Raw genomic sequence first — 27,860 nt, forward strand, 5'->3', positions numbered from 1 at the left:
CCCCTGCCCCTGGCCCAAGCCAAACAGAACAATTCCTCTCACTCCCCAAGCCTGCCCCAGCCCCACGGAGCCCCCTGCCCCCCGCGCCCCTCCCGACCCCCAACTCCACACACGCCCCCGGCAGCCCCACGCAGCCAGAGCCTTCCCCGCTGCGCTGCCGCCGCCCTCAGCGCTCCCCGGCCCCCCCAGCCCCGCCCGCCCCGCCGCAGCTCACCAGCCGGCAGCTGCCGCTCGCCCGCCAGCACCTCCGGCACTTCTCCCGCGCTCCGGCCCCGCTGCCGCTCCCCACGGGGCAGCAACAATGGCGGCCGCGGCCGGCAGGGGCAGCTCCTGGCTGTGCCTCGGCAGCGCCCAGGGGGAGGAGCTGCCGCGCTCCCGCCGCCTCTGATTGGCTAAGGCTGCCCGGCCGTGGGCGGGGCTTCCTCTGCGGCCCCAGCCCCCGCCTGGGCTGGGCTGCAACGTGGGCGGTTCGGGGCCTCCATTGCATCGCTCTCTGCTCGCCCAGGCTGCCAGGAGGCTGCAGGGGACGGCAGTCGGCAGCTGCCTCTACTCCGAGCTCTTCGTCCTTCCTCTTCCTGCTGCTGTGCGTCCCTTTGGCCTGGGCTGTGGGGTAGGTGTGAGCAGGCGCGGGGCAGAGTGGGGGCTACTGGGGTGGGGATCCCTTGGGGCTTGGGGGAGCGGCTCATGGGGTTGGCATTGGGATGCGGTGCGGCTGAGGGCTGTGTCGTGGAGCTGGGCTTGAGGAGGGCTCGGTGAGGTGTGGGGCTGGTGTGGGTGGGGCTGTGGGGGGGTGGTTGTTGGGGGCTGTGGAGTTGTGGGGGCGTGTGTGAGGTTGGGTGGGGGCTTGGGGTCCGAGAGGGGCGTGTGAGGGGCTGGTGAGGAGCCCGTGGGGCTGTGTGGGTTTGGTGGTAGGAGTTGGTGGTGGTGGGGGAGGCTGTGTGTGGGTGTGGTGTGGGTCGGGGTGGTGAGGCTTGGAGTGGGGAGTGGTGGGGTGGTGCGAGGGGGTGGGTGCGGTTGTGTGGAGCTGTGTGTGGGGCTGGGTCGGGGTGGGTGTGTTTGGGGGTTCCTTGTGGTGCTGTGCTGCTGCCTCCCCCTGGTGGGGGCAGCTGCAGGCCCCTTTTGGCTGCTGCTGTGTTGCAGGCGGAGCCATTGGTGGGCTGCAGGGGCTGTCCCTGGCCCTGTGTCCCTGTGTCCCTGTGCTGGGGGCTGGGCTGGCAGCAGAGCTGAGGTGGCAGCGGCGCTGTGGGGGCTGCTGTGTGCAGGAGAGGTGGTGGTGAGCGTGGGGTGTGGCTTGCAGCAGAGGCTGCTGTGGGGGTGTGTGGGGGAGCCCTGGGGGTTTGGAGGCTTTGTGCTGGCAGGTGCCGGGCGGCTGCTGTGCTGAAGGGCAGCGGCTGGGCTGAGGGCCAGGCGCGGGGGGGAGCTGTGGGCAGGCTGTGTGCTGGGTGCCGTGGGGGTGTCAGGCGTGGGTGCTGTGCTGAGCCTGAGCTTGGGAGCGCCTGGGGCTGGTGTCAGCTGTGGGGCGGTTTGGCTGTGCTGGGGGTGGTGGCATCCAAGGCCTCTGTGCCCCCCAGCCCCTTCCTGTGGGGCTCTGCTGTGCCCTTGTGCCAGGGGTTCCTCTGCCTGCCCTCGGGCACAGGGCTGTGTCCATCTCTCTGCAGGCCTCTCTGTGTCCCCCAGCTGGGCTCTGCCTTTTGTCCCTGCCCTCAGGAAGCTAAGCCTCTGTGCCCAGTGTGCCCAGCTTGCCCCTTTGGCTACTTGCAGCTGGCAGTGGTGCCCTGCCCCCAGCTAAGCCCGGTGGGTGCCCAGCAGCGCCTTGGCAGCCTGGATGGGAGCCTGGGGTGGTGCTGAGCTCTCTGCTGGTCATTCTCTGCCCTCTCTTTGCCTTCTCCCCTCTCTCCTCAGCTGCTCTCATCCGTGCACAAGCTGCAGGACACCTCCTTGAGCGCTGCCCTTGCTGGGGGGGTCCAAGGAAGAGTCCAGGGGGGTCCAGCAGTGGCTTGGTGCTGGACTCAGCTTGGCTTGGCCATAGAGCACCTCAGAGCCTGGCCTGGCCTTGTCTGTGAGCCCAGGGCTTGGGGCTGGGGTGGCCTCCTGGGCAGGAGCCCCCATTTGGAGAGAAAGGCTACTGGTGAGAAGAGGCCAGGAGGTGGGGGGGGTACCCCCAGGGAAGTGGGGTCCCCAGCTTGGGTGGCACTGGAGGAGTGCCCAGCTGGAGTGGGGAGGGAAGAACAGGAGGGTCCCCAAATGTTGCTGCCCCCCAAGTCTTCTTTGCCCCCAGGTCAGGCAGGGTCCCAAATGGCACTGCCATGGGCCCAGCCCCCCAGAATCCCTCTACACCCCCCCCACACCCCCCAGTGCTGGGTCCCTTGGGGGTGGGGGAGTCCTTTCCTGCTGCCTGGGTGTTGGGGACCCTTGTTGGTTCCTTTGGGAGAGCTTTGGGGTGCAGGGAGGTAACTGAGGGTGCCAGGGAGGCATTTTAGCTCTCAGTCTGCTGTTTTGGTTTCCCTGGGGGCATTTTGGGCTCCTCCTGCTTGTGGCAGGGTGCAGCATGGGCTGCCTGGGATCGCACAGGTAGTTGGGGGAGGCTGTTTGGGGGGTTCAGGGCTTTATCCCCCACCAGACTGCCAGTGCCTGCATCTGACTGTGCTGGGCCAGCAGCCAGGGGTGCTCCTGCCTCAGCCCTTGGGCTGGCAGCACAATGCCTGCCCCTGGTGCTGGGCCTTCTGCAGAGCTGGGCAGAGAGGTTAAGGAGGTGTCAGAATCACCCCAAACCCACAGCCCCCCTGCCCAGAGCACCCCTCCAAGGCCTCTGTGCTCTGCAATCTCTTGAGGCACAAATTTTCCCTGGAGGGTTGCAGAGTGGTTCTCAGTTTCTCTGCAGGCCTCCTGAGCACAGGAAGGCTCAGGGCAGGAGGAGCTTTTGCTGTGTGGCTGCAGGCTGAGAGCTGTGCAGAGCTTTTGTCAGCTGTGCTGGCAGGAAGCATGGTCAGAAGCAGACTGCTGTGCTGCAGCTGCTCTGCCTCTGGGGAAATGCTTGCTGGCAGGCAACCAAATGAGGCTGAGCTGTTGAGTGTCTGCTTGTGGCTGAGGAAGTGCATTGACTTGGACTGAAAGGTTTGGCTTGGGCTGGGGGCAGCCTGTTCTTGATGGTTTTGGTGGTGAGAAGTCCTGCAGCTTCCTTGGAGGAGCTTCAGCAGAAGACAAAGCAATTCCCTTGCTGCTCTTTGCTGTGCAATGAGCTGGGAAGGGAAGGAAATGATTGCTGCAAGTGAGCAAAGCAATTGCAGTGCTCTGCAAGTCTCAGCAGTGCTGTGTCCAGCAGGGCCAGGGCAGGGATTGTCCTCCTGTCCTGGGCCCTGGGGAGGCCACCCCTGGAATGCTGGGGTCAGTTTTGGCCCCTGACTCCACGGACTTTGAGGGTCTGGAGCAGGTGCAGAGAAGGGCAAGAAAGGTGGGGAAGGGTCTGGAGAGCAGGGCTGAGAGGAGCAGGTGAGGGAGCTGTGAGTGTTTAGTGTGGAGAAGAGGAGGCTGAGGGGAGACCTCTTGGCTTCTAGAGCTCCCTGCAAGGAGGTTGCAGTGAGGTGGGGGTTGGGCTCTTGTGCCTAGTCTCAGGTGGTAGGAGAGGAAGTGTCCTGAAATTGTGGCAGGGGAGGCTTAGGTTGGAGAGGAGGAGGAATGAGTTTGGTGCCAGAGTGGTCAGGGCCTGGCAGAGGCTGCCCAGGGAGGCAGTGGAGTGGCCATGGCTGGAGGTGTTGCAGCAAGGTGTGGCCATGGGGCCATGGTTTGGTGTCCCTGGTGGTGTTGGGGCTGGCAGTTGGCCTCAGTGCTGAGAGAGGTCTTTTGCAGGCCAGGCAATTGTGTGGCTGTGTGAGGAAGCTGCCCTAGAGCAAATGCCTCTTAGGTGCTGGAGGTGCTGGGAAGAATGGGAAATGGGAGAGAGTCCTGTGGAGAGGGGAAAGGTTTGGGTTTTGCCTCTGGGCTCATAGTCTGCCCTTGGAAGTGCCTGGGATTCTTGCAAGCAGTGCTGTCAGCTGGAGCCTTTTGGGGTTAGTTGGTGGTGTGCTGAGAGGGCCCAAGGGAGGTGAGGCTTGGGAAGAGAAGTGGTGAGCAGAAAGCTTGTTGGGTTGTGGGTGGCCAAGGGGTATGGGTGTGTCTGAGAGGTGTGGAGTGCAGGAGAGCCTTCAAGGCCTTGTGGTGTTGCTGGAGCTGTGGGCTGAGGAAGTGGTGCTGCCAGGCAAGGGCTTGAAGGAGGTTGAAAGTCAAGTGGTGTGGATGGATTGGTGTGGGGAAGTGTTTGGCTTCTTGTGGGCAAGTGAAGCTTTCCTTGTGCAGGAGGAGAGTGAGAGCCTGGGCTTTGCAATCCCTGGGGCCCTGGAGCCCTTCTGGAGTGGTTTTCTTCTGCAGAGCTTTGCAGCCCAGCTGCAGGTGTGCTGTTGCTGGAAGCTGTTGCTGGTTGTTTTGTGCAGCCTTGGGTGTTGGATCAGTGTCTTGGCTCAGTTTGGTCCTTTCTCTTGTGGCCAAGTTGAGGTCCCTTTGGTTTGGCAGCTGAGCACAGGTTGAGGCTTTTGCTGCAATGGTTTTTGTGCTGGCAGCATTTTGTGCTGGCAGCATTGTGTGCTGCCAGCTGGAGTGCTGTGTGCAGCTGTGGTGCCCCCAAGAGGGGCAGGAGGTTGAGCTGTTGGAGGGGGTGTGTAGGAGGCCATGGGGGTGGTGGGAGGGCTGTGGCATCTCCCCTGTGGGGGTTGGCTGTGAGAGTTGTCTCTATGGAGGGTGGAGAGGATAAGGCTGTGGGGAGAGGTTGGAGCAGCCTTGTGGCAGCTGCTGGGGGCTGCAGGAGAGCTGGGGAGGGACTTTTGTGAGGGGCTGGGAGTGATGGGCTGAGGGGGAGTGGATTGAAGGTTGAGGAGGGCAGATTTGGAGTGGAGCTTGGGAGGAAATAGTTTGGAGTGGGGGTGGTGAGAGCCTGGAGCAGGTTGGCCAGGGAGGTGCTGGCTGCCCCCTCCCTGGAGGTGCTGAGGGTGAGGTTGGATGAGGGCTTGAGCAGCCTGGTGTGGTGGAAGGTGAGTGTGGGCATGGCAGGGGGTTGGAGCTGTCTGATCTTTGGGGTCCCCTCCAGGGCAAAGCATTCTCTGAGTGTTTCAATTTGGACACTTAGCAGAAGTGCAATGAAGGGAACCTGAAATAAGCAAAGTTGTGAAACTGGCTCTGAGCCTGGGGCCTGGGTTTGAGGTTGTTTGCTGGTTCTTAGCTTGGGAGCTGCATCTGAGCTTGGGATCTGGGTCTGCATTGGGATCTGGCTGCAGGCCTGGGGGCTGGCTCCGAGCTTAGTGGCTGATTCTTGAGCTTGCTGTCTGCATCTGAGCTTTGGGTCTGGTTCTGCACTTCTGATCTGTCTGTGAGCTTGGGGCTGGGCCTGAGCTTGGGAGCTACTTCTGAATGTGGCATCTGAGTCTGAGCTTGAGGGCTTGGTCTGAGCTTTGGAGCTGCTTCTGAACATGGGAGCTGGGTCTGAACTTGGGAAATGGTTCTGATTCTTGAGCTTGGGATCTGGTTCTGCACTTTTGATCTCTCTCTGAGCTTAGGGGCTGGCTCTGCACCTTTGATCTGACTCTGAGCTTGGGAGCTGGTTCTGCACTTCTGGGTTTGAGCTTGGGATCTGGTTCTAGAGCTTGGGGTCTGGCTCTGACATTATTTGCTGGTTCTTTAGCTTGGTAGCTGCATCTGAGCTTGGGATCTGGTTCTGCACTTCTCATCTGCTTGTGAGCTTGGGGGCTGGCTGTGAACTTTGGAGGTGGGTCTGAGCTTGGGTGCTGCTTCTGAGCGATTTTCTTGAGGTTGGTAGCTGTGTCTGAGCTTGGGATCTGGGTCTGCATTTTGATCTGAGTCTGAGCTTGGAGGCTGGATTGGATCTTGAGGGCTACTTCTGACCTTGCAATGTTGTTCTGAGCCTGGGGGCTGCATCTGAGCTTGGGATCTGGTTCTGCACTGTTGATCTCAGCCTGAGCTTGGGGGCTGGCTCTGAGATTAGGATGTGGTTCTGAGCTTGGGAAGTGGTTCTGAGTTTAGGAGCTGGGTGTGAGCTACTCAGCTGGGTGTGAGCTTGGCCCCTGCCTTGAATTTAAAATGAGAGAGTTCAGCCAGTTGGAAGTTGAAGCTGAGCTGCTTTGCACTGCAGTGCTTCAGAGTTTGTGGTGCTCCAAAGGCAGATCTCAAAGAGCTGCTGCAAGAGTTGAGCTGAAGTGGCACAGTGCCCTGCAGAGGCAAAAGCTTTTCCCTGCCAGTCAGCCATTGGAATCATCTCCCCAGGGCAGTGGTGGATTCCCCTGCAGGGCAGAGTTGGAAGGCTCAGCTTGGCAGGGGGCTGGGCCAGCTCCTTTCCAGTCCAGTGTCAGCTGGCAAGGTTGGAGCAGCTGAGCCTTGGGGTCCCTTGCAGCCTGGCATTGTGTGGCAGCAGAGCTGTGCTGCTGGTTTTGAGGGCACTTGGAAAGCTTCTGGAGCATTTGTGCAGAGTGTGCAAGACATCCCTGAGCCTAGCAACTCCCTCAGCTCTCTTCAGAATGAACTCTGCAGAGCTGGAAGAGCTTTCCAGGAATTTGGCAGAGGTTTGGAGGAGTTAGGAAGGGATTTTGGTTCTCCTCCTCCTTGTCCTCTTCCTTGTCCTCCTCTGCCTCATCTTTTTCCTCCTCTCCCTGGAAGCTGCACTTAGACTCCTAGAATCCTGGAGTAGTTTGGGTTGGGAGGGAGCTGCAAAGGTGCTGCAGTCCAAGCCCCTCTGCAGTCAGCAGGGACATCCTGCACTAGCTCAGGTTGCCCAGAGCCCTGTCCAGCCTCACCTTGAACCTCTGCAGGGCTGGGACCTCAAGCCCCCCCCTGAGCAACCTGTTGCAGTGTTCCAGCAGCCTCCTGGTGCAGAACTTGTTCCTCACCTCCAATCTCAATCTGCTCTGCTCTAGTTTGAAGCCATTGCCTCTGGTGCTGTCCCTGCAGGCTTTGCAAACAGTCTCTCTGCAGCCTTCTTGTAGCCCCCTTCAGGTACCAGAAGGTCACTCTTAACACTCCCCAGAGCCTTCTCTTCTCCTCTCCAGGCTGATCACCCCCAGCTCCCTCAGCCTGTCCTGGTAGTAGAGCTGCTCCAAGCCCCTGATCATTTTTGTTTCCCTCCTCTGGGCCCTCTCCATCAGGTCCATGTCCTTCCTGTGTTGAGGGCTCCAGAGCTGGCTGCAGTGCTGCAGGTGAAGTCTCAGCAGAGCAGAGCCAAGTGCCAGGATGGCCTCTGTCCATCTGTGGCCCTGCTGCTTTTGGTGCAGCCCAGGCTGCCCTTGGCCTTGTGGGCTGCAGGCTCCCGCTGTCTGTTCCTGTCCAGCTTCTTGTCCAGCAGCAGCCCCCAGTCCTTTTCTGCAGGGCTGCTTCCTATCCCCTTCTCCCCCAGCCTGTCCTGATTGTGAGGATTGTGCCAGGCCAGGGGCAGGACCCTGCCCTTGCTCTTGTTGAAGCTCAGGAGGTTGCCCTGGGCCCCCTCTGCAGCTCATCCCCTTGAGCTCCTCCAACTTGTTCTACAGGGCATTGTCTTAGGTTTCAGGAAGCAGAGAGGCTCTCTTTGAGCCTTGTGAAAGGAGTTGATGCCAAGCTATGCCCAGAGGGTTGGACAGAATTGGGCAGTTTCCATGGCTGTGCTGTTCAGAGCTGCATCCTACAGTGCAAAGCATCAAATCCACAACAATCCATAGTGCGCCTGGGCCACGGGAGCCAAGCAACCTCCCTAGGCCAAAGCTTCCTCCAGAGCTCCACCAAAGCAGGCCAGAACCCCAAATGCCTTCCCCCTCCCCCATGCCTCTCTGCCCCTCCTCCCCCCATACCCAAGAGCTGCAGTTACAGTCTGGTAGGCAGCTCCCAGGTGAGCCAGGCTGCTGCAGGCCGCAGCTGGCATCATTGCCAAGGCCTCAAAGCTCCTCTGCAGAGAGAGATCCCAGAAGATGTTGCTGGGAGCAGAGAGGAAGGGCAAAGGAGGTTGGAGAGCCTGTGCTGTTCCTTTGTAGAGAGTGGGTGCAGGCCTTGTGGGAATGAGCTAAGATAGATGACACTTTTACTGCAAGAAGGGGGCCGCTTATTCGACCAATTTGATCAGCGGATTCCAACTTTATTGAGCATCAGACACATCTTATATACAGTTTGCTATAATTATGCCCACTTGGCAACATACTATTGGTTGCTCTCTAAAGGGTTACATCATTGTTTTCACAACTCTGTGGAATTCTTCTATCCGGCCTAATTGCTCTCTTTCCCAGATCTCGCCTCCTCCTTATCTTGCTTGCCTCCCATCTCAGGGGCAGCTGGGTTTCAGCATGCCAAGCAATCAGCACTTTCTCACATCTCCTACTCTGCCACTATATTATCAACAGAGAATTCTTCAAGGCCTGAATTGCACAGGTGTTCCTGGGACCCATGTCCCCTCTTACTCAAAACAAACCCCAACAACAATTCCCCCGTTTTTCTTTTGTGCAAGTAAGGCCTTGGAAGTTATTCTTTGAACTCTTTGCATAATACAATTATAAACAAGTTTAACAATAATCAAAATGAGTACAATAATACTTAAGAACCTTAAAACTTACTACTATAATTAACAAACATATTTACATTAAGACTGGGTATCCCTATCAGACACGTCTGAAAAAGTTCAATCAATTCATTATTACCTGTTATGTTGCATCTTTATTTTCTCTAGGATGGTCAAAAATCATAATTTGTTTAAGGGTAGCAAGATTTCTTTAATCTGTAAAGGTAGATCTGGCCAGGCTCTAGCTTCACAGACAGAAAACTTGCAGGCAATCAGCAAGAGCAAAAGAGCTTCATTGCTTTGCTCAATCTAAAAATTACCCACAATAATGTGTTTTTGCTCATCCTAGTAATTCTTTTATTGGTACCATTAAAAACTCCCCCTTTTTTTTTTTTTTTTTTTTTTTTTTTTTTGCTACGGGATACTCTCTCTCTCTCTTGCTTATTAGAGCGTCAGACAAGCTTAAGTACAACTTCAGCTAATTATGCCTACTAGCCATTATCTTACTGGCACATAACTGGCGTCGACTCCTCCTCTTGCAGTTTACACATCCTGACACAGCTGATCACAAGTTTCTGCTTATCAGTTCTTCGGGGCTCTCCAGAGCTCTCAGGGTCGTAAACAACTCAAGGGTTATTCTCAGCTTTCAGGGTTACACTAGTTCAATCAAGTCTCTGGTAGTCTGAGCACGGGTTCGATGCTTCTGCAGGTCATGTTCTGAGAAGTCTGTTGCTGTATCGAGACCTTTCTGAGCGATCCATTTCTCCACAATAATTCCCCCGTTTTCTTTAACAACTACAAAGCTTCCTGATAACTTATTAATCCTATTCATAATACAATTATAAACAATCTTAACAACAATAATAACAATTACCACAATAATCAATATTCTAACAGCTTCCTTAATAATCGGCAGGAATATACCCGCCCAAGAACCCAATAATGCCTTTAACCACATATCAATTATATTATCATCTTGTTTGATCTTTTTGGTATGTTCTTTTAACCAATCTATTTCCTTATGGATTGACAAACTATGATCCGACAAATTAAAGCAACACATACCTTCTACATCTTCGTAACCATGCCCTTGGGCTAAAAGCAAAAAATCTATAGCTGCTCTATTTTGCAATAATGCATGCCTCATGCTATCTGGGTCCATCAGTAATTCCTGCAATACAATATTCGTGACGTTGGCTTGCTTGACAGACCAACAAGCTAATTTTTCTATCTGTCTTAATGCTTGCGCAGCAGCAACTCCTGGCGCTAATATCGATGCAAACGCGTTTGCTGGCTTGGACCATAATTCCACTTCATCCTTACAATTTTTACCTAAGGTTTTTAAGCTTCTTTTTGTCCGTTTTTCTTGGCTAACGTTCAACCATTGCCGATAGCTCGGAGCCATTAAGGTCAAACGGCCTAAGTAACATGGTCCCCCAAATATGTTAGCAGGAACTCCCTGCCAAGCTCGTGCTCCACATATCAAAAATATGCCTGGTGGTAATGCCTTTGCCGTATTGTTGTTCCATAAGGACTGTTTGCCATTAATCCCATATGCTCCTAGTGGTTTACTTTGACTAAACCCACAAAAATCCCCAATAGCATTTTAGTCTGCTAACTCTTTGGGTGTCAAGTCCATCCAGCCTTTACTTGATAATGATTTAACATATTGTGCAAAAGCCTTGCTTGTAGCTTGCTGCAACATCTGATTAAACTGATCCCTTGATTGTACATTACCAAACGCGGTTAAATACAGATTAGCTTGGCCCTCCAATTTTTTGCGTTGCTCATAAAACCCCCCAAAATACACACACGTCTGAGACTCATTTTTAACTTTCATTGCTCCTAATAACTCCAACTCTTGAGGGGGCCAAGACAATGCGGTATTTAAGCCTTGTACTAATTTCGCTGTACATTCAGATTCCTTATCAGCCTTTAGACAAACCCCTGTAGAATATGCTGCAAATTGATTCTTAACATATCCTGGCATTCCTATTAAGCATGTCCTAAAAGGATCCCCAGCTGACTGTAGTGATAGACAAAACTCTGATTGTCCTGTCATATTGGCCCAGGTCACCCACATGTTAGTTCTAGGATTTATATCATAAATCGCAGCACATCCTATCAGTTCCATTATCAGCACAATGATTGCCCTCTTCATCTTTCAGGTCGTTGTATTGTCTACCGTCACTGGGCGTTATCGTATTGTCTGCCGTTACTGGGGCTGGTCTTATCCACCGACTCGGGATCCAACGAGGTCCTTCTGCTGTGGACACACAAAAATAACCTCTACCAATAAACAACACATCTACGGGTCCTAACCACTGCCCTGTTTGTTGGTCCCTATAAAGTACTTTCATCTGTATAGACCTTAAACCCCCTTGCTGCTGGTGTTTTACTACTGGTGGTATGTCCTCAGATCCAAAGATACACAGATGATTCAACACAAACAACACCCTATTTACCCAAGAAGAGGGTTCTCCTTCCTTGTGCTTTTGTAAATACTGTTTTAATGTCTGATTTGCTCTTTCTATCACTGCCTGTCCCGTTGGAGAATGGGGAATCCCTGTAATGTGCTTGATGTCCCATAACTGCATAAATTCCTGTAAACTCTTACTAACATATGCCGGCCCATTATCTGTCTTAATGGTTTGTGGAACTCCCATTATGGCAAAACATGCTATCAGATGTTTTCTAACATCCTTTGCTTTTTCTCCTGTTAGTGCTGAAGCCCACATCATATGGCTAAAGGTATCTATGGTTACATGTACATACCTCTGCCTGCCAAATTCAGGTACATGAGTAACATCCATTTGCCATATTTCATTGCTTGTCAAACCTCTGGGATTTACTCCTACACCAAGACCCAGTCCTCTATTTATGTGACTACAAATTGGACATGCTTGCACAATAGCTTTAGCCTCAGCATAAGGTATTTGAAAACCTCTCACCAAACCTTTCACATTCTGATGAAACATTCCATGTGACTCTCGGGCTCTAATAAATCTTGGTACTGGTGCTGTCACAGATACCAGTCTATCTGCTCTTGGATTCCCCTCTCCTAAACCGTGGGTAAACTTATGGCTTCGAATATGTATGATGCTATACTCTTCAGCCCTCAACTTAACGACCCTTCTTAATTCCGATAACAGTTCCCACAGTCTCTCATTGGCAACTCTTTTGATTGTCGAGTCCTCAATTCTCGCAACAAGCCCCACAACATACATCGAGTCCGAAACCACATTAACAGGCTGCTTTATCCAGTTTCGCAACACCCAAACCACAGCCTTAAGCTCTAGAGTCTGTAGAGAGTCACCCTTCTCCGCAGGCAGCACTTGCTGTCTCCATGTGCCTTCTTCTTCCCATGTTGCTACCGCTGTCATCGACTTCTTGCCAGCATCTGTAAATACTGTTAATGCATTTTTAATTGGCTGTTCCCTAAATTTTGGTTTCTGTATCCATTCATAATTACACATCCAGTTCAACACCTTGTTTTTCAGTGGTGCTGCCACAATGTCTGCTCCATTGGCAAGACAAGCCGCTGCCAGGTCATCACAGTTTCCCAAAAATCATTCTAAGTCCTCCTTTTTCAGAGGGACATAAATGGTACTTGGTTCACAACCAGAGATGCTACACAATCTGAGACAACATGTCTTTGTCAGATCCGCTAAAATTAAAATTTTTTGTTGTATTGTTCTCTTTGGTTGCAGAGGCGGAAATATCCATTCCAAAACCCTAGTACTCTCCCCCGTTTTCTTTAAATCTTGAGTGAGAGCACCCACTAAGTGTTGTCGTCCCAGAAGTATAGTAACATCTATGGGTACATCAGGATCACGGCGGGATACACAACCTTTAGTAATATGTTGAACAATTTGTTGGATTGCATCATGTTGATCAGTCGATACCACAACTGGTTGTGCAGGGTCAATACCTTTCAATAAGGGCTTTAAGGGTTCCAACATGTCATTAGTAATGCCTGTCACAGGTCTCAACCACTGGATATCTCCCATAAATTTTTGTATGTCATTTAATTTTTTAAATTCTGTGTGCAATTGCAACTTTTGTGGGCTAATCTGTTGTTCCGTTATTGTCCACCCTAAATATTTGATAGGCATTGTCTTTTGAATCTTTTCTGTGGCTATAAATAGGCCCATAGCTTCTAGACTTTGTTGCAGTTGTTGCATTTGTTGGTTACTAAACTGTTGTTGCTGGCATAACAAAATATCGTCCATATAGTGATATATGATTGTGTCAGGCCATGCTGTGCGCAATGGTTGTAATGCTGCTGCAACATATAATTGACACAGGGTCGGCGGATTTTTCATTCCTTGTGGTAACACCAGCCATTCATATCGTGCTGCTGGTGCCTGTCGATTGATCGATGGTAAGGTGAAAGCAAATCGACAAGTATCCTGTGGGTGTAACTTAATGGTGAAAAAACAGTCCTTTAAATCAATCACCAATAAACTCCAAGTGGCTGGTAACATGGATGCACATGGTAAACCGGGTTGTAAAGCGCCCATGGCCCATATTTGTTTATTGATGGCTCACAAGTCATGTAAAAGCCGGTATTTCCCAGATTTTTTCTTGATCACAAAAATAGGAGTGTTCCATGGGCTAGTGGAACACTTTAAATGCCCTTGTTGTAATTGTTTTTTAACCAACTGGTGGGCAGCTCGAAGACTTTCCTCCTTAAGCGGCCATTGCTCGATCCATACGGCATTGTCATTATGCCATTGTAATGCAATCGGGAAAGTCCATGCAGTGACCGCTACTGTACGTTTTTTGTCGTTAAGACAGCACCTAGTTGACCCAAAATATCTCTGCCCAGCAGCATTTGTACAGGTGAGGGCAAGGGCAAAACAGAACAAACCACAGTCATTGTTGTCCCATCACAAGTCACCCGTAATGGGGGCGAAGTTGCTGCTACTTTTACACCTCCAACACCTGCCAACGAGGCCGTTGCAGTAGTTGTAGGCCACATAGATGGCCAACAAGAATGTGATATTACCGACACATCAGCTCCCGTGTCCATCAGTGCCATAAGACGTATTGTTTCGTCACCGTAAGCAACTTGTGCTTTTATCTGTGTCCTTTCGTCCATAGCTGCGGTGAAAAGAGTCAAAGGAGCCGTGGAGGATCCAAAACCCCCATCTCCTCTACTCTGGCGATTATAGGGCTGCAATCCTGCTGCCAGGTGGGGCAATGGAATCAATTGTGCTATTTTACTTTGTGATGGGACAACAAGAGGCGGAAATATTGTCTGTATCATAATCTGAATCTCTCCAGTAAAGTCTGCATCAATCAGTCCTGTTAATACAATAATTCCAGCCATAGAGGCTGACGATCTTCCAATCAATAAACACCCACACGGCTGTCCATTAATCATGATAGGTCCAAAAACCCCTGTTGCCACTCTTTGCGGCTCTTTGCTGGTTAGTGTCACATCTACTGCGGTCGCCAGGTCCAAGCCGAGGCTCCCTCCTGTGGCTGGTCGGAGCTGTGGCTGCTGTTGTTGCCTCCCTCGGAGCCGGTCACCATTTGTGTCATAGCGCGGCGGCCTTTCGCGCTCCGCTGGGAGTTTCCCGATCTCCGACAGACCACCGTGTTGTGATTGTCGGACTGGCATTTCTGGCACCACACGGAGCGAATTTTACATTTTCTCCGCACATGTCCCATTTTGCCACAACGATGACACTGTATTTCATCTGATGACTGCTTATAGGGTCGGCCTTGCCCTTTCGAGTCTGTGCGCAAAGGTACTAAGGCTGCCATAACCTGCTGACTATGCTCAAACTGTTTTGTCATTGTCATTGACAATGCCTCAGCCTGTTTTTGTAATCCCTTACCAATCACCTCTGTCAACATGGCCATCGGATTGCTTGGCAAGTCCTGAGCCCTCTGCAACAATTCGGCTACCGTCCATCTAGGATCTGCTGATGTAATAAGCTGCTGCGTCTGCTGGTTCCCATTCTGCATTAAACACTGCCTTAAAATTGCCTCTCGGATACCTTCTCCTACGCTTGCTGCTCTAAGTGCGGCAAGCAACTTATCCACAAATTCACCAAGAGGTTCCTGTCTACCTTGCTTAATTCCCATATAGTGAGGATTTGCATTTCCATCCTTCTGCTTGTCAAAAGCCCTCCTTACTATCTGGGCTGATGCTTGCAAAACAGGCGGCTGTAAAAGTGCCTGTAACTCTGGTCTCTCATACTGTCCCGTTCCACACAACTGATCTACTGTTACATCAAATAGTGGGTCGTTTTGCTGTCTTTGTACTCCAGCTGATTGTCTAGCTAGGTGTTCCCACTCATTCAAAAATGTCATAAATTGAGATGCTGTTAGGATCAGCTTCATAACATTATGAGAATCTGTAGGTAACATATTATAGTTCATGTAAATAAAATCAATCATCTGTCTAGCTGGCTCAGATTGAATCCCAAACTGACTCGCAGTCTGTCGTAATTGAGATAACAATTTCCATGGCAATTGGGTTACATCAGCCTGGACAACATTCTGCTCCCCAGGGACCTGTGTGTACATCACTGGAAAAGCTTGATGTGAAACAGCCAGCCGGCTAAACCCTTCCTGATCTCCTTCGGCGTTTAAGTGCTCTGCAACCTTTCGCCAATACTCTGTGTGCTTTCTTGCATGATCTTTAACGCCACCTCCAGGATCTACCGCCCTGTTTGTCTCCTCTCCCTCACCTACTTTCTTCTCCTGTACAATTTGCTCAGCTAAAAGAGACGGGGAAGGCTCCTCAGCAGAGTCCTGTGTTACAGATTGTAATTCAACTCTGCCACCTAGCCCTTTTACACACGCAGCCTTCTCCTTTCTTAAATAATCCTGAACTTCTGACAAAGGCAACCCAGCATGTGTAACACTTGCTCCATTTGGGTCCGTATAATCTAATCGTACCCTGGCTTGATAAGCTGCCATTTGCTCAGCACGATGCTGATCCAATGCTGTCATAACCATCTTCCACCATTTTCCACACTCCTTTGCTCGTTTTTCATCATCTAAGCCATGCAGCCACAAGTCTTGTCCAAACTTTTTCCACTGCAATCTTTCAAACACCTCATTTGGGTCCTTAAAATATCCTAACTCTTCTGCATAGCTTAACAGCGGCACCAACTCCTTTGTAAAATTTAACTTACACTGTCGCTTTTCTAAAAAGCATATAAATAAATCATACGCTGCCTGCCTATCCATAACCGTATTTAAACGTTAATACCTGTGCGCACAGTCCTCGTTTAAGCAGTTTCCGGCTCTACAGCGTCTTCGGCTTCAAGGCTGTCTTCCCTTTTCTTGCAGCCTCCGGTACTGCTATCCCGGGCCGGCCGTCTTCTTGCCTCCCGGCTTACTACGAATCTCCCAACGTCCCGAAGAACTTCTTAAACCCTAACGTTTGTCTTCATTAGGGTCCCGTGTTCGAGCGCCACTTACTGCAAGAAGGGGGCCGCTTATTCGACCAATTTGATCAGCGGATTCCACTTTATTGAGCATCAGACACATCTTATATACAGTTTGCTATAATTATGCCCACTTGGCAACATACTATTGGTTGCTCTCTAAAAGGTTACATCATTGTTTTCACAACTCTGTGGAATTCTTCTATCCGGCCTAATTGCTCTCTTTCCCAGATCTCGCCTCCTCCTTATCTTGCTTGCCTCCCATCTCAGGGGCAGCTGGGTTTCAGCATACCAAGCAATCAGCACTTTCTCACATCTCCTACTCTGCCACTATATTATCAACAGAGAATTCTTCAAGGCCTGAATTGCACAGGTGTTCCTGGGACCCATGTCCCCTCTTACTCAAAACAAACCCCAACAACACACTTTGTGGTGTCCCTCTGGACTCTGCTGTCCCTTCTGGAGGTCTCTACTCTCTGGTGTAAGACATCTCAGTGCCTTCCACCCACCACAGGGATTCTCCTCCATCATCTCATGTCCAGGGGCTTCTGTTGGGCCCTGCTGGCTGTGTAGATCAGCCCGGGTGACGTTGTAGGACCCTGGGGACTCTGAGAGGGCAGCAAGTGAGTGGAGCTGGAGCAATGGATGGAGAGATGGAGGGTGAAGGCTGCAGGGGGTGGGAGGGCTTAGTTCAGCAGCTGTGTGGCTCTGCCTGGCTCCTACCTCCAATGGTGCTGGCAGCAGCTGACCCCAGAAGCTCCAAGCCCCAAACCCTGCCTGGCTCAGGACAGTCCCCTGACCGCTCCTGACATCCAGCACAGCCCAAGTAGGCCCTCAGGGCTCCTAGCCACACAGCCCAGCCATAGCTGCTGCATGAGTTGTCTGCATGGTCCCTCCCCAGCTCTCATCTGTAACCCCCCCTTGGCTAGGTGCTGTTCTTTCAGCCCTCCAGCTGATCCCAGCCTTTAGTCTCAGGCCCCTTCCATTCTTGTGCTGCTGCTTCCAGCCCAGTTCCTTAGATGCTTCCTCAGCCTCAGCTGCAGTAGCAGTGGAGGTGGGGGACACAGGGCCATGGGACAGCCAAGGCAGCAGGGCCATGGATGGGCTGGGAATGAGGGAAGGGCCTGGGAATGGTCAGGCAGGAATTAGGCCTTGTCCCCCCAAAAAGGGGAGAGGATCCAGGGCCCAGGTGGCAAATGTGTGTGCAGGGAATGGCAGAATCTGGCAGCATTTGAGGAGCTGAAAGGAGTGAATTGTGCTGCAGCTCTGCCTGTGTCAGCTGGGAGATGAACAGCAGCCCATGAGCACTGTGCCCTCCCATCCAACCTCATTTTCTCTTGGGGATGTGGAGTGGCAGCTCCAGGGAACTGCAAAGAGCAAGCTGAGAGAAATGGTCAGGGAGAGAAGGAAGCCAAACCCTTTCCAGTGAGTCTCTTCAGGCTGCAGGCGTGTGAAGGGTGCTGGAGGTGTGAGGTTTGGGCAGGAGCCAGAGACTCCTCCAGCATCCCAGTGAGGGCTGAAGAGGTTTAGCAAGAAGCTGCCCAAGTCCCTTCCCCCTTTGCTGTACCTCCAGAGATCATGAAGCTCCCTTTGTGTGTGTCCTGAGGGCTGCTGTGATCTGCTCTTGGGGAGTGGCCAGCAGAGAGGTGTGTTCAGGGCAGAGCTGAGCACAGAGTGGGGGTGTTGGGGGCAGGGCCAGGGACAAGAGCTGTGGCCAGAGCATGATCTGCTGTCAAATGCAGCTGCAGGCAGCAGAGGCCTGGGCAGCCAATGGGAGAAAGCTTTAGGCAAGGCCTGGGAGAGGCTGTGTGGAGGCAGCTGTGTTGTGGTGCTGGCCTGCAGCTGTGTGCTGGGGGCTGTGTGCTGGGCAAGGAGCTGAGTCTGCACTTGTTGAGCCCTCCCATCTTGATCAGTCCTGGCTGTGTGCTGTGGCTGTGCTGCTGGGCTTGGGAGCTGCCCCCAGCAAGGCTGAGCTGTGCTGCCTGGTCCTGGGCAGTGCTGAGCCATCCCTTGCAGGTCAGTGCTCCCCTCTGAGCCCTTTGCTTCTCTGTGGCAGGAGTTGTGTCCCTCTCTCTCCATCATCCCTGCCCCTGTGTGCTGTGGAAGAGCAGAGTTTGCAGATCTGCCCCTTGGATCAGCCCAGCAGGTAAGAAATCCAGAATGGGGCAACGGCAGGACCCCAGCCCCCCAGAATCCTAGAGTTCCAGGGCACCTTCCAGCCTCCTGCACCTCCTCCTACCCACCACATTTCACTGCTCCAGGGGCTCTGAGGCACATCAGGTGTTAGAGTTTGGAAACTCCCCAGGTTTGTGGGGATCAGGTGTGTGGCAGGAGGTGATGTTTGGGCTTGGGACGTGGAGGGTGGTGGGATAACGTTGGAGGTGGTTTGGTCTTTCATTGTTCAGTGCTGCTGCCTCCATTGCCTGAGCCAGGAGAGATCAAAGGACAGGGCCTGGGCCAGGAACCACCCTGCCAATGCCACCAGGCTCGAGGAGAGTGGGAGAAGACTACTGCAAGAAGGGGGCCGCTTTAACGACCAATTTGATCAGCGGATTCCACTTTATTGAGCATCAGACACATCTTATATACAGTTTGCTATAATTATGCCCACTTGGCAACATACTATTGGTTGCTCTCTAAAAGGTTACATCATTGTTTTCACAACTCTGTGGAATTCTTCCATCCGGCCTAATTGCTCTCTTTCCCAGATCTCGCCTCCTCCTTATCTTGCTTGCCTCCCATCTCTGGGGCAGCTGGACTTCAGCATACCAAGCAATCAGCACTTTCTCACATCTCCTCTCTGCCAGTATATTATCAACAGAGAATTCTTCAAGGCCTGAATTGCAGGTGTTCCTGGGACCCATGTCCCCTCTTGTCCGACAACAATTCCCCCGTTTTTCTTTTGTGCAAGTAAGGCCTTGGAAGTTATTCTTTGAACACTTTGCATAATACAATTATAAACAAGTTTAACAATAATCAAAATGAGTACAATAATACCTAAGAACCTTAAAACTTACTACTATAATTAACAAACATATTTACATTAAGTCTGGGTATCCCTATCAGACATGTCTGAAAAAGTTCAATCAATTCATTATTACCTGTTATGTTGCATCTTTATTTTCTCTAGGATGGTCAAAAATCATAATTTGTTTAATGGTAGCAAGATTTCTTTAATCTGTAAAGGTAGATCTGGCCAGGCTCTAGCTTCACAGACAGAAAACTTGCAGGCAATCAGCAAGAGCAAAAGAGCTTCATTGCTTTGCCCAATATAAAATTACCCATAATAATGTGTTTTTGGTCATCCTAGTAATACTGATCTCTTATTGGTACCAACTTCACCCAAAAAGCAACCTTACAATAGTTTTCTTCATCTTATATAGTTTCATCATCTACATAAGCAAACTTATGCTAAATAGAAGGGAGGCATATGATAGTCTTAGAATAGGTGGTCAAATCCCTTCTCCCTACATTCAGTGTGGTAAGGGTCAGAGCATCCACTTTCACACATGCTCAATTGTGCAGGCTTCTTATCTGAAGAAAACAAATTCCCAGTTCTGAATGTTTATCTTTAAGACAGCTCCTTCTCAGCCGTGATGTCTCCAATTAACCAGACAGTGTCCTTGCAAGTCTGCAAGATAGGTTTCTTTCTCTTTATCCTCTAAACAGGCCTCACAAGATCCTGACCCTTAATCCCAGTGCACTCTAAGTCTTACAATTTTAACACGAATCACCAGTAGATTCATCACAATTCCCCCTTTTTTTTTTTTTTTTTTTTTTTTTTTTTTTTTTTTTTTTGGTCACCATTGATTTGTGTTAAAATTTCCAGATATTTCAGAACCTTCTTAATTGGATCATAATTAAGTTCATCTGTTCTGATCACATTCTGATCATAACCATTTGCTTGTAACTTATTGGCATAAACAATCTTACTTAAAGGTCTTAGTATTTTGTAACAACAATTGCAGAGTATTATGCATAGTAATATTACAATTATTCCAACAATATTACAAACAAATGTTTAAGCCAATTTAGATTTGGTAACCAGAAAGTTAATTTATCCCACATTTCTTTAAATCCACAAGAAGTATCATCTAAAGAAATCTGATGTAATATCTGATTGTGGTTTACAATCGCCTGTAAATCTGTTTTCACTCGTTTATCTAGATTAACATAACTACAACAACTTACATGTATGACTACACATACACCCCCTTCCTTAACATATAAAAAATCCAAAGCTAATCTATTCTGAGTAGACATTTTCGAGAGACTATTGATTTCAATTTGCTGCGCTTTTATTGCATCTGTGCTTGCATTTACCATGATTTCAACTGTAGCAGAAAAATTTACCATTGCTTTTTCAAGTTCAAGTCTTTTCTCTCCGGTCTGATCAAGATTCCACACATGGGAACGTGGTTTTTGATTTCGATTGGACTACTTATGTACAAATAGGGTTAGGATCAAAATTAGGCTCCACCAAGTATATGTGAACTCTGCCTCCTCGGCCTGCTGGGGTGCAACCAGCAGCCGGGTGTATTTTCTTCTCGGCAGCAGTTACATTCTTCAGGAGCCCTACAGATTTTTTAACTCCTTAACCCACTTCAAAATTCCATTTGGAGTCTCTTCTCTATTTCCTTGGTTAGTTTGTTTACCATTTCCCATTGTGCTTTTGTTATTTCAATTCCTCTTCCTTCAAAATCTTATGTCTCTTACTTTTCCTTTTACTAATCCTTTTAATTATTCCTGATATTTCCCAACTAAAATTTCTCTAGTCTTTATTTCCCACTTATGCCAATCCCTTTCAATAATTTTCCATGGGGATTTAAATCCTTTTTCTCACCACAAAATAGGTTTTCTGTATTTACCAGCCCAAACTGCCTATTTTCAAATTCAGCATTCAGGACAAATTTTTTTTTTTTTTTTTTTTTTTTTTTTTTTTTGATTGATGCTTTTGACCCCAGATTATCATAACAGTTATTGTGATCGATGTTCGACTTCATGGGAAATGCTGTTTCCTCTCAGTCTTGGTTCTTCTGCACATTAGTGAAGGAATAGTTGTTAAAATTAATACCTATTTACTACAAACCTTAACTTATGCTAATACTAAAAATCCTTAAAACCTTAAAAAACTATGTTAAAATTAATCCATCAAATCAGTGTCTAAAAAGAAATAAAATTGTTACATTAACTAAAAAACACTTTCCAAAATTAAAACCTGTTTATACATTCCTTAACTATATTACATGGAGCTCCTTTGAAATGCCTAGGCAGACAACTAAGAAGGTTCGAACCAAAAGAAAATCTTACAATTTGAACTCTTAACTAAGTGCATACACCTTACTGCAATTACTATGTACTAAGTACTTATAAATACCAAATGCTTACTTATTCATTATGCTTATTAGAAAAACTTAACAAAACTCTAAATAACAAATCTCTGAAAGACGTTACAATCAGAAATGACAAAATGAGTACTGTTGCTTTAAATCAAAACAGAGTAGTGCGGCTAAAGCCGCTGCGGGGGAAAGGGGTGGGGGCTGCTGCCGTGGCAGCTGCTCCGCTGCTACTGTCGGTGCTGTCGGTGTCGGTGGTGCGTCAGCCGGTACCGCCTTGGTCGGAGCCGTCGGTATCCGCGGGGGCCGGCAGGGCTCGCGGGAGGAGTGCGGTGGCAGGAATGCTGTAACCGCGAGCCTCCAAGCGCGCCATTTTTTCTAAGAGGGGCCGTAAAGCAAAGTCGGCGCTGTTTGAATTCCTCGCTGCCGGTGTTATCTTCCGAGTCCGAGCCGTCGCTGGCGATGTCAGAGGAAGGTTCCCCGCTATGTGCAAACGGCAGTGGTGACGGCTGGTAAACGCGGTGTGGTCGCCGCAAGATGTATCGGGGGCGGCCCCGGTCGATCGGTCGACAGTTCTCAGACACATCTTTCAGCTGCAACTCAGATACACCTGGCGCTGCATCTCGTCCTGACAAAGTTGCTCTAACTGCAGCAGCCATTCGCTGTTTCAGTTCGTAGGTTTTAACACAGTTCATGCATTCTCGCCACGACTTTTGCAGCTTTACAGCAGTTTTATGACCATCTATAACCAAGTCCCACAACTTGTTCCTGTATTCTCTCCAACAAGCTTCATCAAAATAACTATCTCCGCTAGGGAAATGCCCTAAAGCGGATCTATGGGCCAAAAGTCCAGGCATTACTTTAGAAGATATCTCCGCCTTACGCTTTTCGATGACACTGTATTTCGTCTGATGACTGCTTATAGGGTCGGCCTTGCCCTTTCGAGTCTGTGCGCAAAGGTACTAAGGCTGCCATAACCTGTTGACTATGCTCAAGCTGTTTTGTCATTGTCATTGACAACACCTCAGCCTGTTTTTGTAATCCCTTATCAATCACCTCCGTCAGCATGGCCATCGGATTGCTTGGCAAGTCCTGAGCCCTCTGCAACAATTCGGCTACTGTCCATCTAGGATCTGCTGATGTAATAAGCTGCTGTGTCTGCTGGTTCCCATTCTGCATTAAACACTGCCTTAAAATTGCCTCTCGGATACCTTCTCCTACGCTTGCTGCTCTAAGTGCGGCAAGCAACTTATCTACAAATTCACCAAGAGGTTCCTGTCTACCTTGCTTAATTCCCATATAGTGAGGATTTGCATTTCCATCCTTCTGCTTGTCAAAAGCCCTCCTTACTATCTGGGCTGATGCTTGCAAAACAGGCGGCTGTAAAAGTGCCTGTAACTCTGGTCTCTCATACTGTCCCGTTCCACACAACTGATCTACTGTTACATCAAATAGTGGGTCGTTTTGCTGTCTTTGTACTCCAGCTGATTGTCTAGCTAGGTGTTCCCACTCATTCAAAAATGTCATAAATTGAGATGCTGTTAGGATCAGCTTCATAACATTATAAGAATCTCTAGGTAACATATTATAGTTCATATAAATAAAATCAATCATCTGTCTAGCTGGTTCAGATTGAACCCCAAATTGACTCGCAGTCTGTCTTAATTGAGATAACAATTTCCATGGCAATTGGGTTACATCAGCCTGAAAAACATTTTGCTCCCCAGGGACCTGTGTATACATCACTGGAAAAGCTTGATGTGAAGCAGCCAGCCGGCTAAGCCCTTCCTGATCTCCTTCGGCATTTAAGTGTTCTGCAACCTTTCGCCAATACTCTGTGTGCTTTCTTGCATGATCTTTAACACTACCTCCAGGATCTATCGCCCTGTTTGTCTCCTCTCCCTCACCTACTTTCTTCTCCTGTACAATTTGCTCAGCTAAAAGATACGGGGAAGGCTCCTCAGCAGAGTCCTGTGTTACAGATTGTAATTCGACTCTGCCACCTAACCCTTTTACACACGCAGCCTTCTCCTTTCTTAAATAATCCTGAACCTCTTCTGACAAAGGCAACCCAGCATGTGTAACACTTGCTCCATTTGGGTCCGTACAATCTAATCGTACCCTGGCTTGATAAGCTGCCACTTGCTCAGCACGATGCTGATCCAATGCTGTCATAACCATCTTCCACCATTTTCCACACTCCTTTGCTCGTTTTTCATCATCTAAGCCATGCAGCCACAAGTCCTGTCCAGACTTTTTCCACTGCAATCTTTCAAACACCTCATTTGGGTCCTTAAAATATCCTAACTCTTCTGCATAGCTTAACAGCGGCACCAACTCCTTTGTAAAATTTAACTTACACTGTCGCTTTTCTAAAAAGCATATAAATAAATCATACGCTGCCTGCCTATCCATGTCCGTATTTAAACGTTAATACCTGTGCGCACAGTCCTCGTTTAAGCAGTTTCCGGCTCTACAGCGTCTTCGGCTTCAAGGCTGTCTTCCCTTTTCTTGCAGCCTCCGGTACTGCTATCCCGGGCCGGCCTTCTTCTTGCCTCCCGGCTTACTGCGAATCTCCCAACGTCCCGAAGAACTTCTTAAACCCTAACGTTTGTCTTCATTAGGGTCCCGTGTTCGAGCGCCACTTACTGCAAGAAGGGGGCCGCTTTAACGACCAATTTGATCAGCGGATTCCACTTTATTGAGCATCAGACACATCTTATATACAGTTTGCTATAATTATGCCCACTTGGCAACATACTATTGGTTGCTCTCTAAAAGGTTACATCATTGTTTTCACAACTCTGTGGAATTCTTCCATCCGGCCTAATTGCTCTCTTTCCCAGATCTCGCCTCCTCCTTATCTTGCTTGCCTCCCATCTCTGGGGCAGCTGGACTTCAGCATACCAAGCAATCAGCACTTTCTCACATCTCCTCTCTGCCAGTATATTATCAACAGAGAATTCTTCAAGGCCTGAATTGCAGGTGTTCCTGGGACCCATGTCCCCTCTTGTCCGACAACAGAAGACCACTTGTAAGTCCCAGGGTACCTCAGGGCACTGATCACAGGAACCTGGGGTCTCAGTACAGGTATTAGAGGTCTGAGCCCACACTGTGGCAGAAACTGTAAGTTTGAGGTCCCCTCTGCATTCTTTCCTCCAGCTGGGTGTTGGGAGTCAGGGAGTGTCATGACCCAGGCAGGATCTGAGGTTTTCTGATCCTGGGCTCAGGTGCTTCCATGTTCCAAATCTCACTGCTGTAACCCGTTCCTGCCAGAGTATGGCCTTACAGAAGGACCCAGACAAAAGCTGGGAGGAGAAGCAGCACCCAGAGATCAAGTTGGAGCAGCCAAAGTTCAGCCTGAAGGGAGAGAAGGAGGAGAAAGAGGACAAGAGGGAGGATGGTAATGCTGAGGAGAATGATGACTATGATGACGATGAGTATGGAGAGGAGGATAACCATGAAGATGAATGTGACCAGGAAGTGGAGGAAAAGGAATTTGCAGAGGAGGATAAAGCCAGAGCAGGTCCCTCTGTGCCACCCAGGCAGCTGAATCAGTGCCCTGAGTGTGGGCAGAGCTTCCCACCTGGCTCAGAGCAGGTGAAGCACCACTGCCCCTACCCTGGTCCCCGGCACTTCATCTGTGGTGACTGTGGCAAGAGGTTCAGCAAGAGCTCTGAGCATATCCAGCATTGCTGCACCCACACCACTCAGAGGCCATACAGCTCAGAGTGTGGCAAGACCTTCACTCACAAGTCTTCTCTCGCTCAGCACCTCAGTGTGCACATCACTGAGAAGTCCTTGCCCTGCAGGGACTGCGGCAAGAGGTTCAAGACCGTCTCCACTCTCACCATCCATCGCCGCATCCACACTGGAGAGCATCTGTTCCCCTGTGCTGCATGTGGCAAGAGCTTCACCAGGAGCAATGAATTCATCCAGCACCAACTCATCCACAGTGGTGAGAAGCCGTACAGCTGTGCTGACTGCGGCAAGAGCTTCACCCGGAAGTCTCACCTAACACAGCACCGTCCTGTGCACACTGGTGAGAAATCATTCAGTTGTGCTGAGTGCGGCAAGGCCTTCAGCCATAGGAGCACTCTCATTCACCACCACCAAACCCACACGGGTGAGAAGTCTTTCACCTGTTCTGACTGTGGCAAGAGCTTCAACCGCAGGGACAATCTCTTTCATCACCGCCGCACTCATACTGGTGAGAAACCTTTCACCTGTGCTCACTGTGGGAAGAGCTTTAGCTATAGGCAAAATCTCAGTTGCCACCGCCGCACCCACACCGGTGAGAAACCGTTCACCTGTGCTGACTGCGGGAAGTGCTTCACCCGGAGGGGTTCCCTCAAGAAGCACCACTGCACCCACACCAGAGAGCTGCCTGCACTGGAGGGGAGGCATAAAACCACCTAGAATCGATTGGGTAATCCTGACCCCTCTGAGAGGGCCTTTCCAGCACCAAAATCATCCCTTTTTCCTTTGCACTTCTCAGGGACTGGGGACACCAGCAGCAACAAACACCTCTTGCCCTTCTGAACACCAATTATTACTAATGAGAACAATTACAGTGCTGAGTCAGCACAGCTGGAGCTCCCAGTGGAGCTGGGCAGGGCTTTGCCAGGGTCTGTCTGGTTCTTCCCCAATGCTTTGTGTCTCCCTGGGGTAAGAAATCCTCTGTCCATTGACCAATTGTGTCAATAAAACCTAAAAGTTACCCAAATCCTGTCTGTTTGCTTTTATTTCAGTATTCAGTATTCCTAAGGTTGGAAGGGACCTCAAAGATCATCAAGTCCAACCTGTCACCACAGACCTCGTGACTAGAGTAGGGAGGACACTACTACCCACTGCAGGCTTGAACTCACAACCTTCCCATTAAGGGTCTGATGCACTACCAACTGAGCCACCTGAGGGGGTTAAGATATCCCTGCCTCAATGCCTGAATTTTGGGGGCATTTGCTCCCAAGGGATGGGGTGGAGCTGTGTGCCCAGTTGAGGGAGGGGGAAATGAGGTTCTCAGAGGAGTCTTGAGGAGCATCTCAGAGGCATTCTGCGGGGGCTTTCAGGCGATCTTAGGTGTTTGGGATTTGGATGGTCCTAGGACTGACTCTTGGGATCTTTGGAGGGTATAGGGAGAAGCTTATGGAGATCTTTGGAAGAACTCAGAAAGCTTCTGTTGGCTTTCCACTCTGGGGCTGGAACAGGTTGAAGAGCTGAGAAGAGGTTAAGCTGCCTGTTCCCCCCCCCCAAAGCAGAAGTGAGGGAAAAATAACACACAGAGGAACAAAAAAAAAACCTCTGGCTTGAGATACGGACTTGAGACAACATCAACAGAGCAGAATCCAAATGAGATCCCATAATGCACACTAACCTGAGGCTGTTTGCAGAAAGAAGCACAGCAGTGAGCAGCAGCAGCCAGGAGTTAAACCCCTGCAGCCCTCCCCATCAGCAAAGAGCCAGCACCTGATAGCCAGAACACAACAGCAGCAACCAGAACAGGAAGCCTCTCATGTTGCCATCTGAATTTCAAGCCCTGTAGTACTTTGCTCCAGCCAGCACTGTCCCTGTGAAGGTGGCATGAGGCAAGATGGTGTGGAGTAATGGCAGCAAATTTCCAGCTTAACCTTTGATATTCCCAAGCCCTCATTCTGTGCCACCTGCACCATGCCCAGCAGCAATCAGCAGCACACCTCAGGCACTGTCCATTCTCACTCCACAGGAGGTTGCTTTGCAGTACCCAGAGGGCTGCTCACTGCAGGTGCTCTGCAGCTCCACTCTGCTCCAGCACATTCTGGATCAGTCCATGCCCAGTCCAAATGCTGCAAATGCTGGGGCTGTGTTTCCAGCTCTTTGGCAATTGAGTCCAGTGACTCTTTCCATGCCTCCAAGTGAAAGCAAACTGTGGCTTGCATCCCAGTACTCAGCTTCCCACACATCCAGGTGTGGGAATCCTCCTGTCACACCAGAAACACAAATGTGTTCAACCACTTGTGCTTTGATGGTGTCAGAGCACTCTGGGCACCTGTATCTACTAAAGCTTTATCCTCTCATGGCTTCAACTTGCCAGGACATTGGTTCTGTGTGGTCCAACAAACCAATTTGTCTCTCCCTTCCATCTGGTTGGAGGCAGAGCCCCTCTAATTCTGCCTTGGGTCCCTTGCATCTTGTGAAGATGCTTTGGGAGTCCCTTCAGGAGGACCAGAAGCAGTTTCAGCTTCCCTGCTCTTCTTAGGTCATTTCCCACTGGAAACTGAGGCAGCATCTCTGGGGGGACAATTCCCCTGTAAGTCACAGACTCCTGCAGCCAGGACTGGATTGGGTTTTCCCTTCCACTTGGTCACGTCCTCCCCATGGTCACACAAGTAAAGCAGAGGGTGTGCTGTGCTGTGTGCCTCCCAGATTCTGTCCCTTGAACAGGGGAGCAGCTGCTCCTCATGGCTGAAACACAGGACTGTACAGGTGGGGAATAAAAGCTTCTTCTGGAGCTGATGGAACCTTCTGGGACAGTTCCCTCACAGCTGCGACACAGGCTGAGACAAGAGGAGCAGAGATTTC

General features: G+C 50.1%; 1 protein-coding gene across 2 annotated transcripts; it reads left to right on the forward strand.

The window, feature by feature from the left end:
• Positions 1-490: 490 nt before the first annotated feature.
• LOC137458378 (gastrula zinc finger protein XlCGF26.1-like) lies at positions 491-25,893 on the forward strand. 2 transcript variants are annotated; one of them, XM_068169892.1, is made up of 3 exons: positions 491-610; positions 18,023-18,112; positions 24,579-25,893. In XM_068169892.1, the coding sequence occupies exon 3, from the start codon at positions 24,582-24,584 to the stop codon at positions 25,719-25,721; it is 1,140 nt and encodes a 379-aa protein (XP_068025993.1). In that variant the 5' UTR covers positions 491-610; positions 18,023-18,112; positions 24,579-24,581; the 3' UTR covers positions 25,722-25,893. The 2 variants fall into 2 exon arrangements, 1 of the variants encoding a protein (XP_068025993.1); XR_010991723.1 differs by lacking the exons at positions 18,023-18,112; positions 24,579-25,893 and adding an exon at positions 10,723-14,626.
• The last annotated feature ends 1,967 nt before the right edge of the window (positions 25,894-27,860 follow it).

Source organism: Melanerpes formicivorus, unplaced genomic scaffold (genome assembly GCF_026170545.1).
Source record: "Melanerpes formicivorus ecotype bairdi unplaced genomic scaffold, bMelFor1.0.p_v2 SCAF_241, whole genome shotgun sequence".
In the NCBI taxonomy this organism is placed as follows: Eukaryota; Metazoa; Chordata; class Aves; order Piciformes; family Picidae; genus Melanerpes; species Melanerpes formicivorus.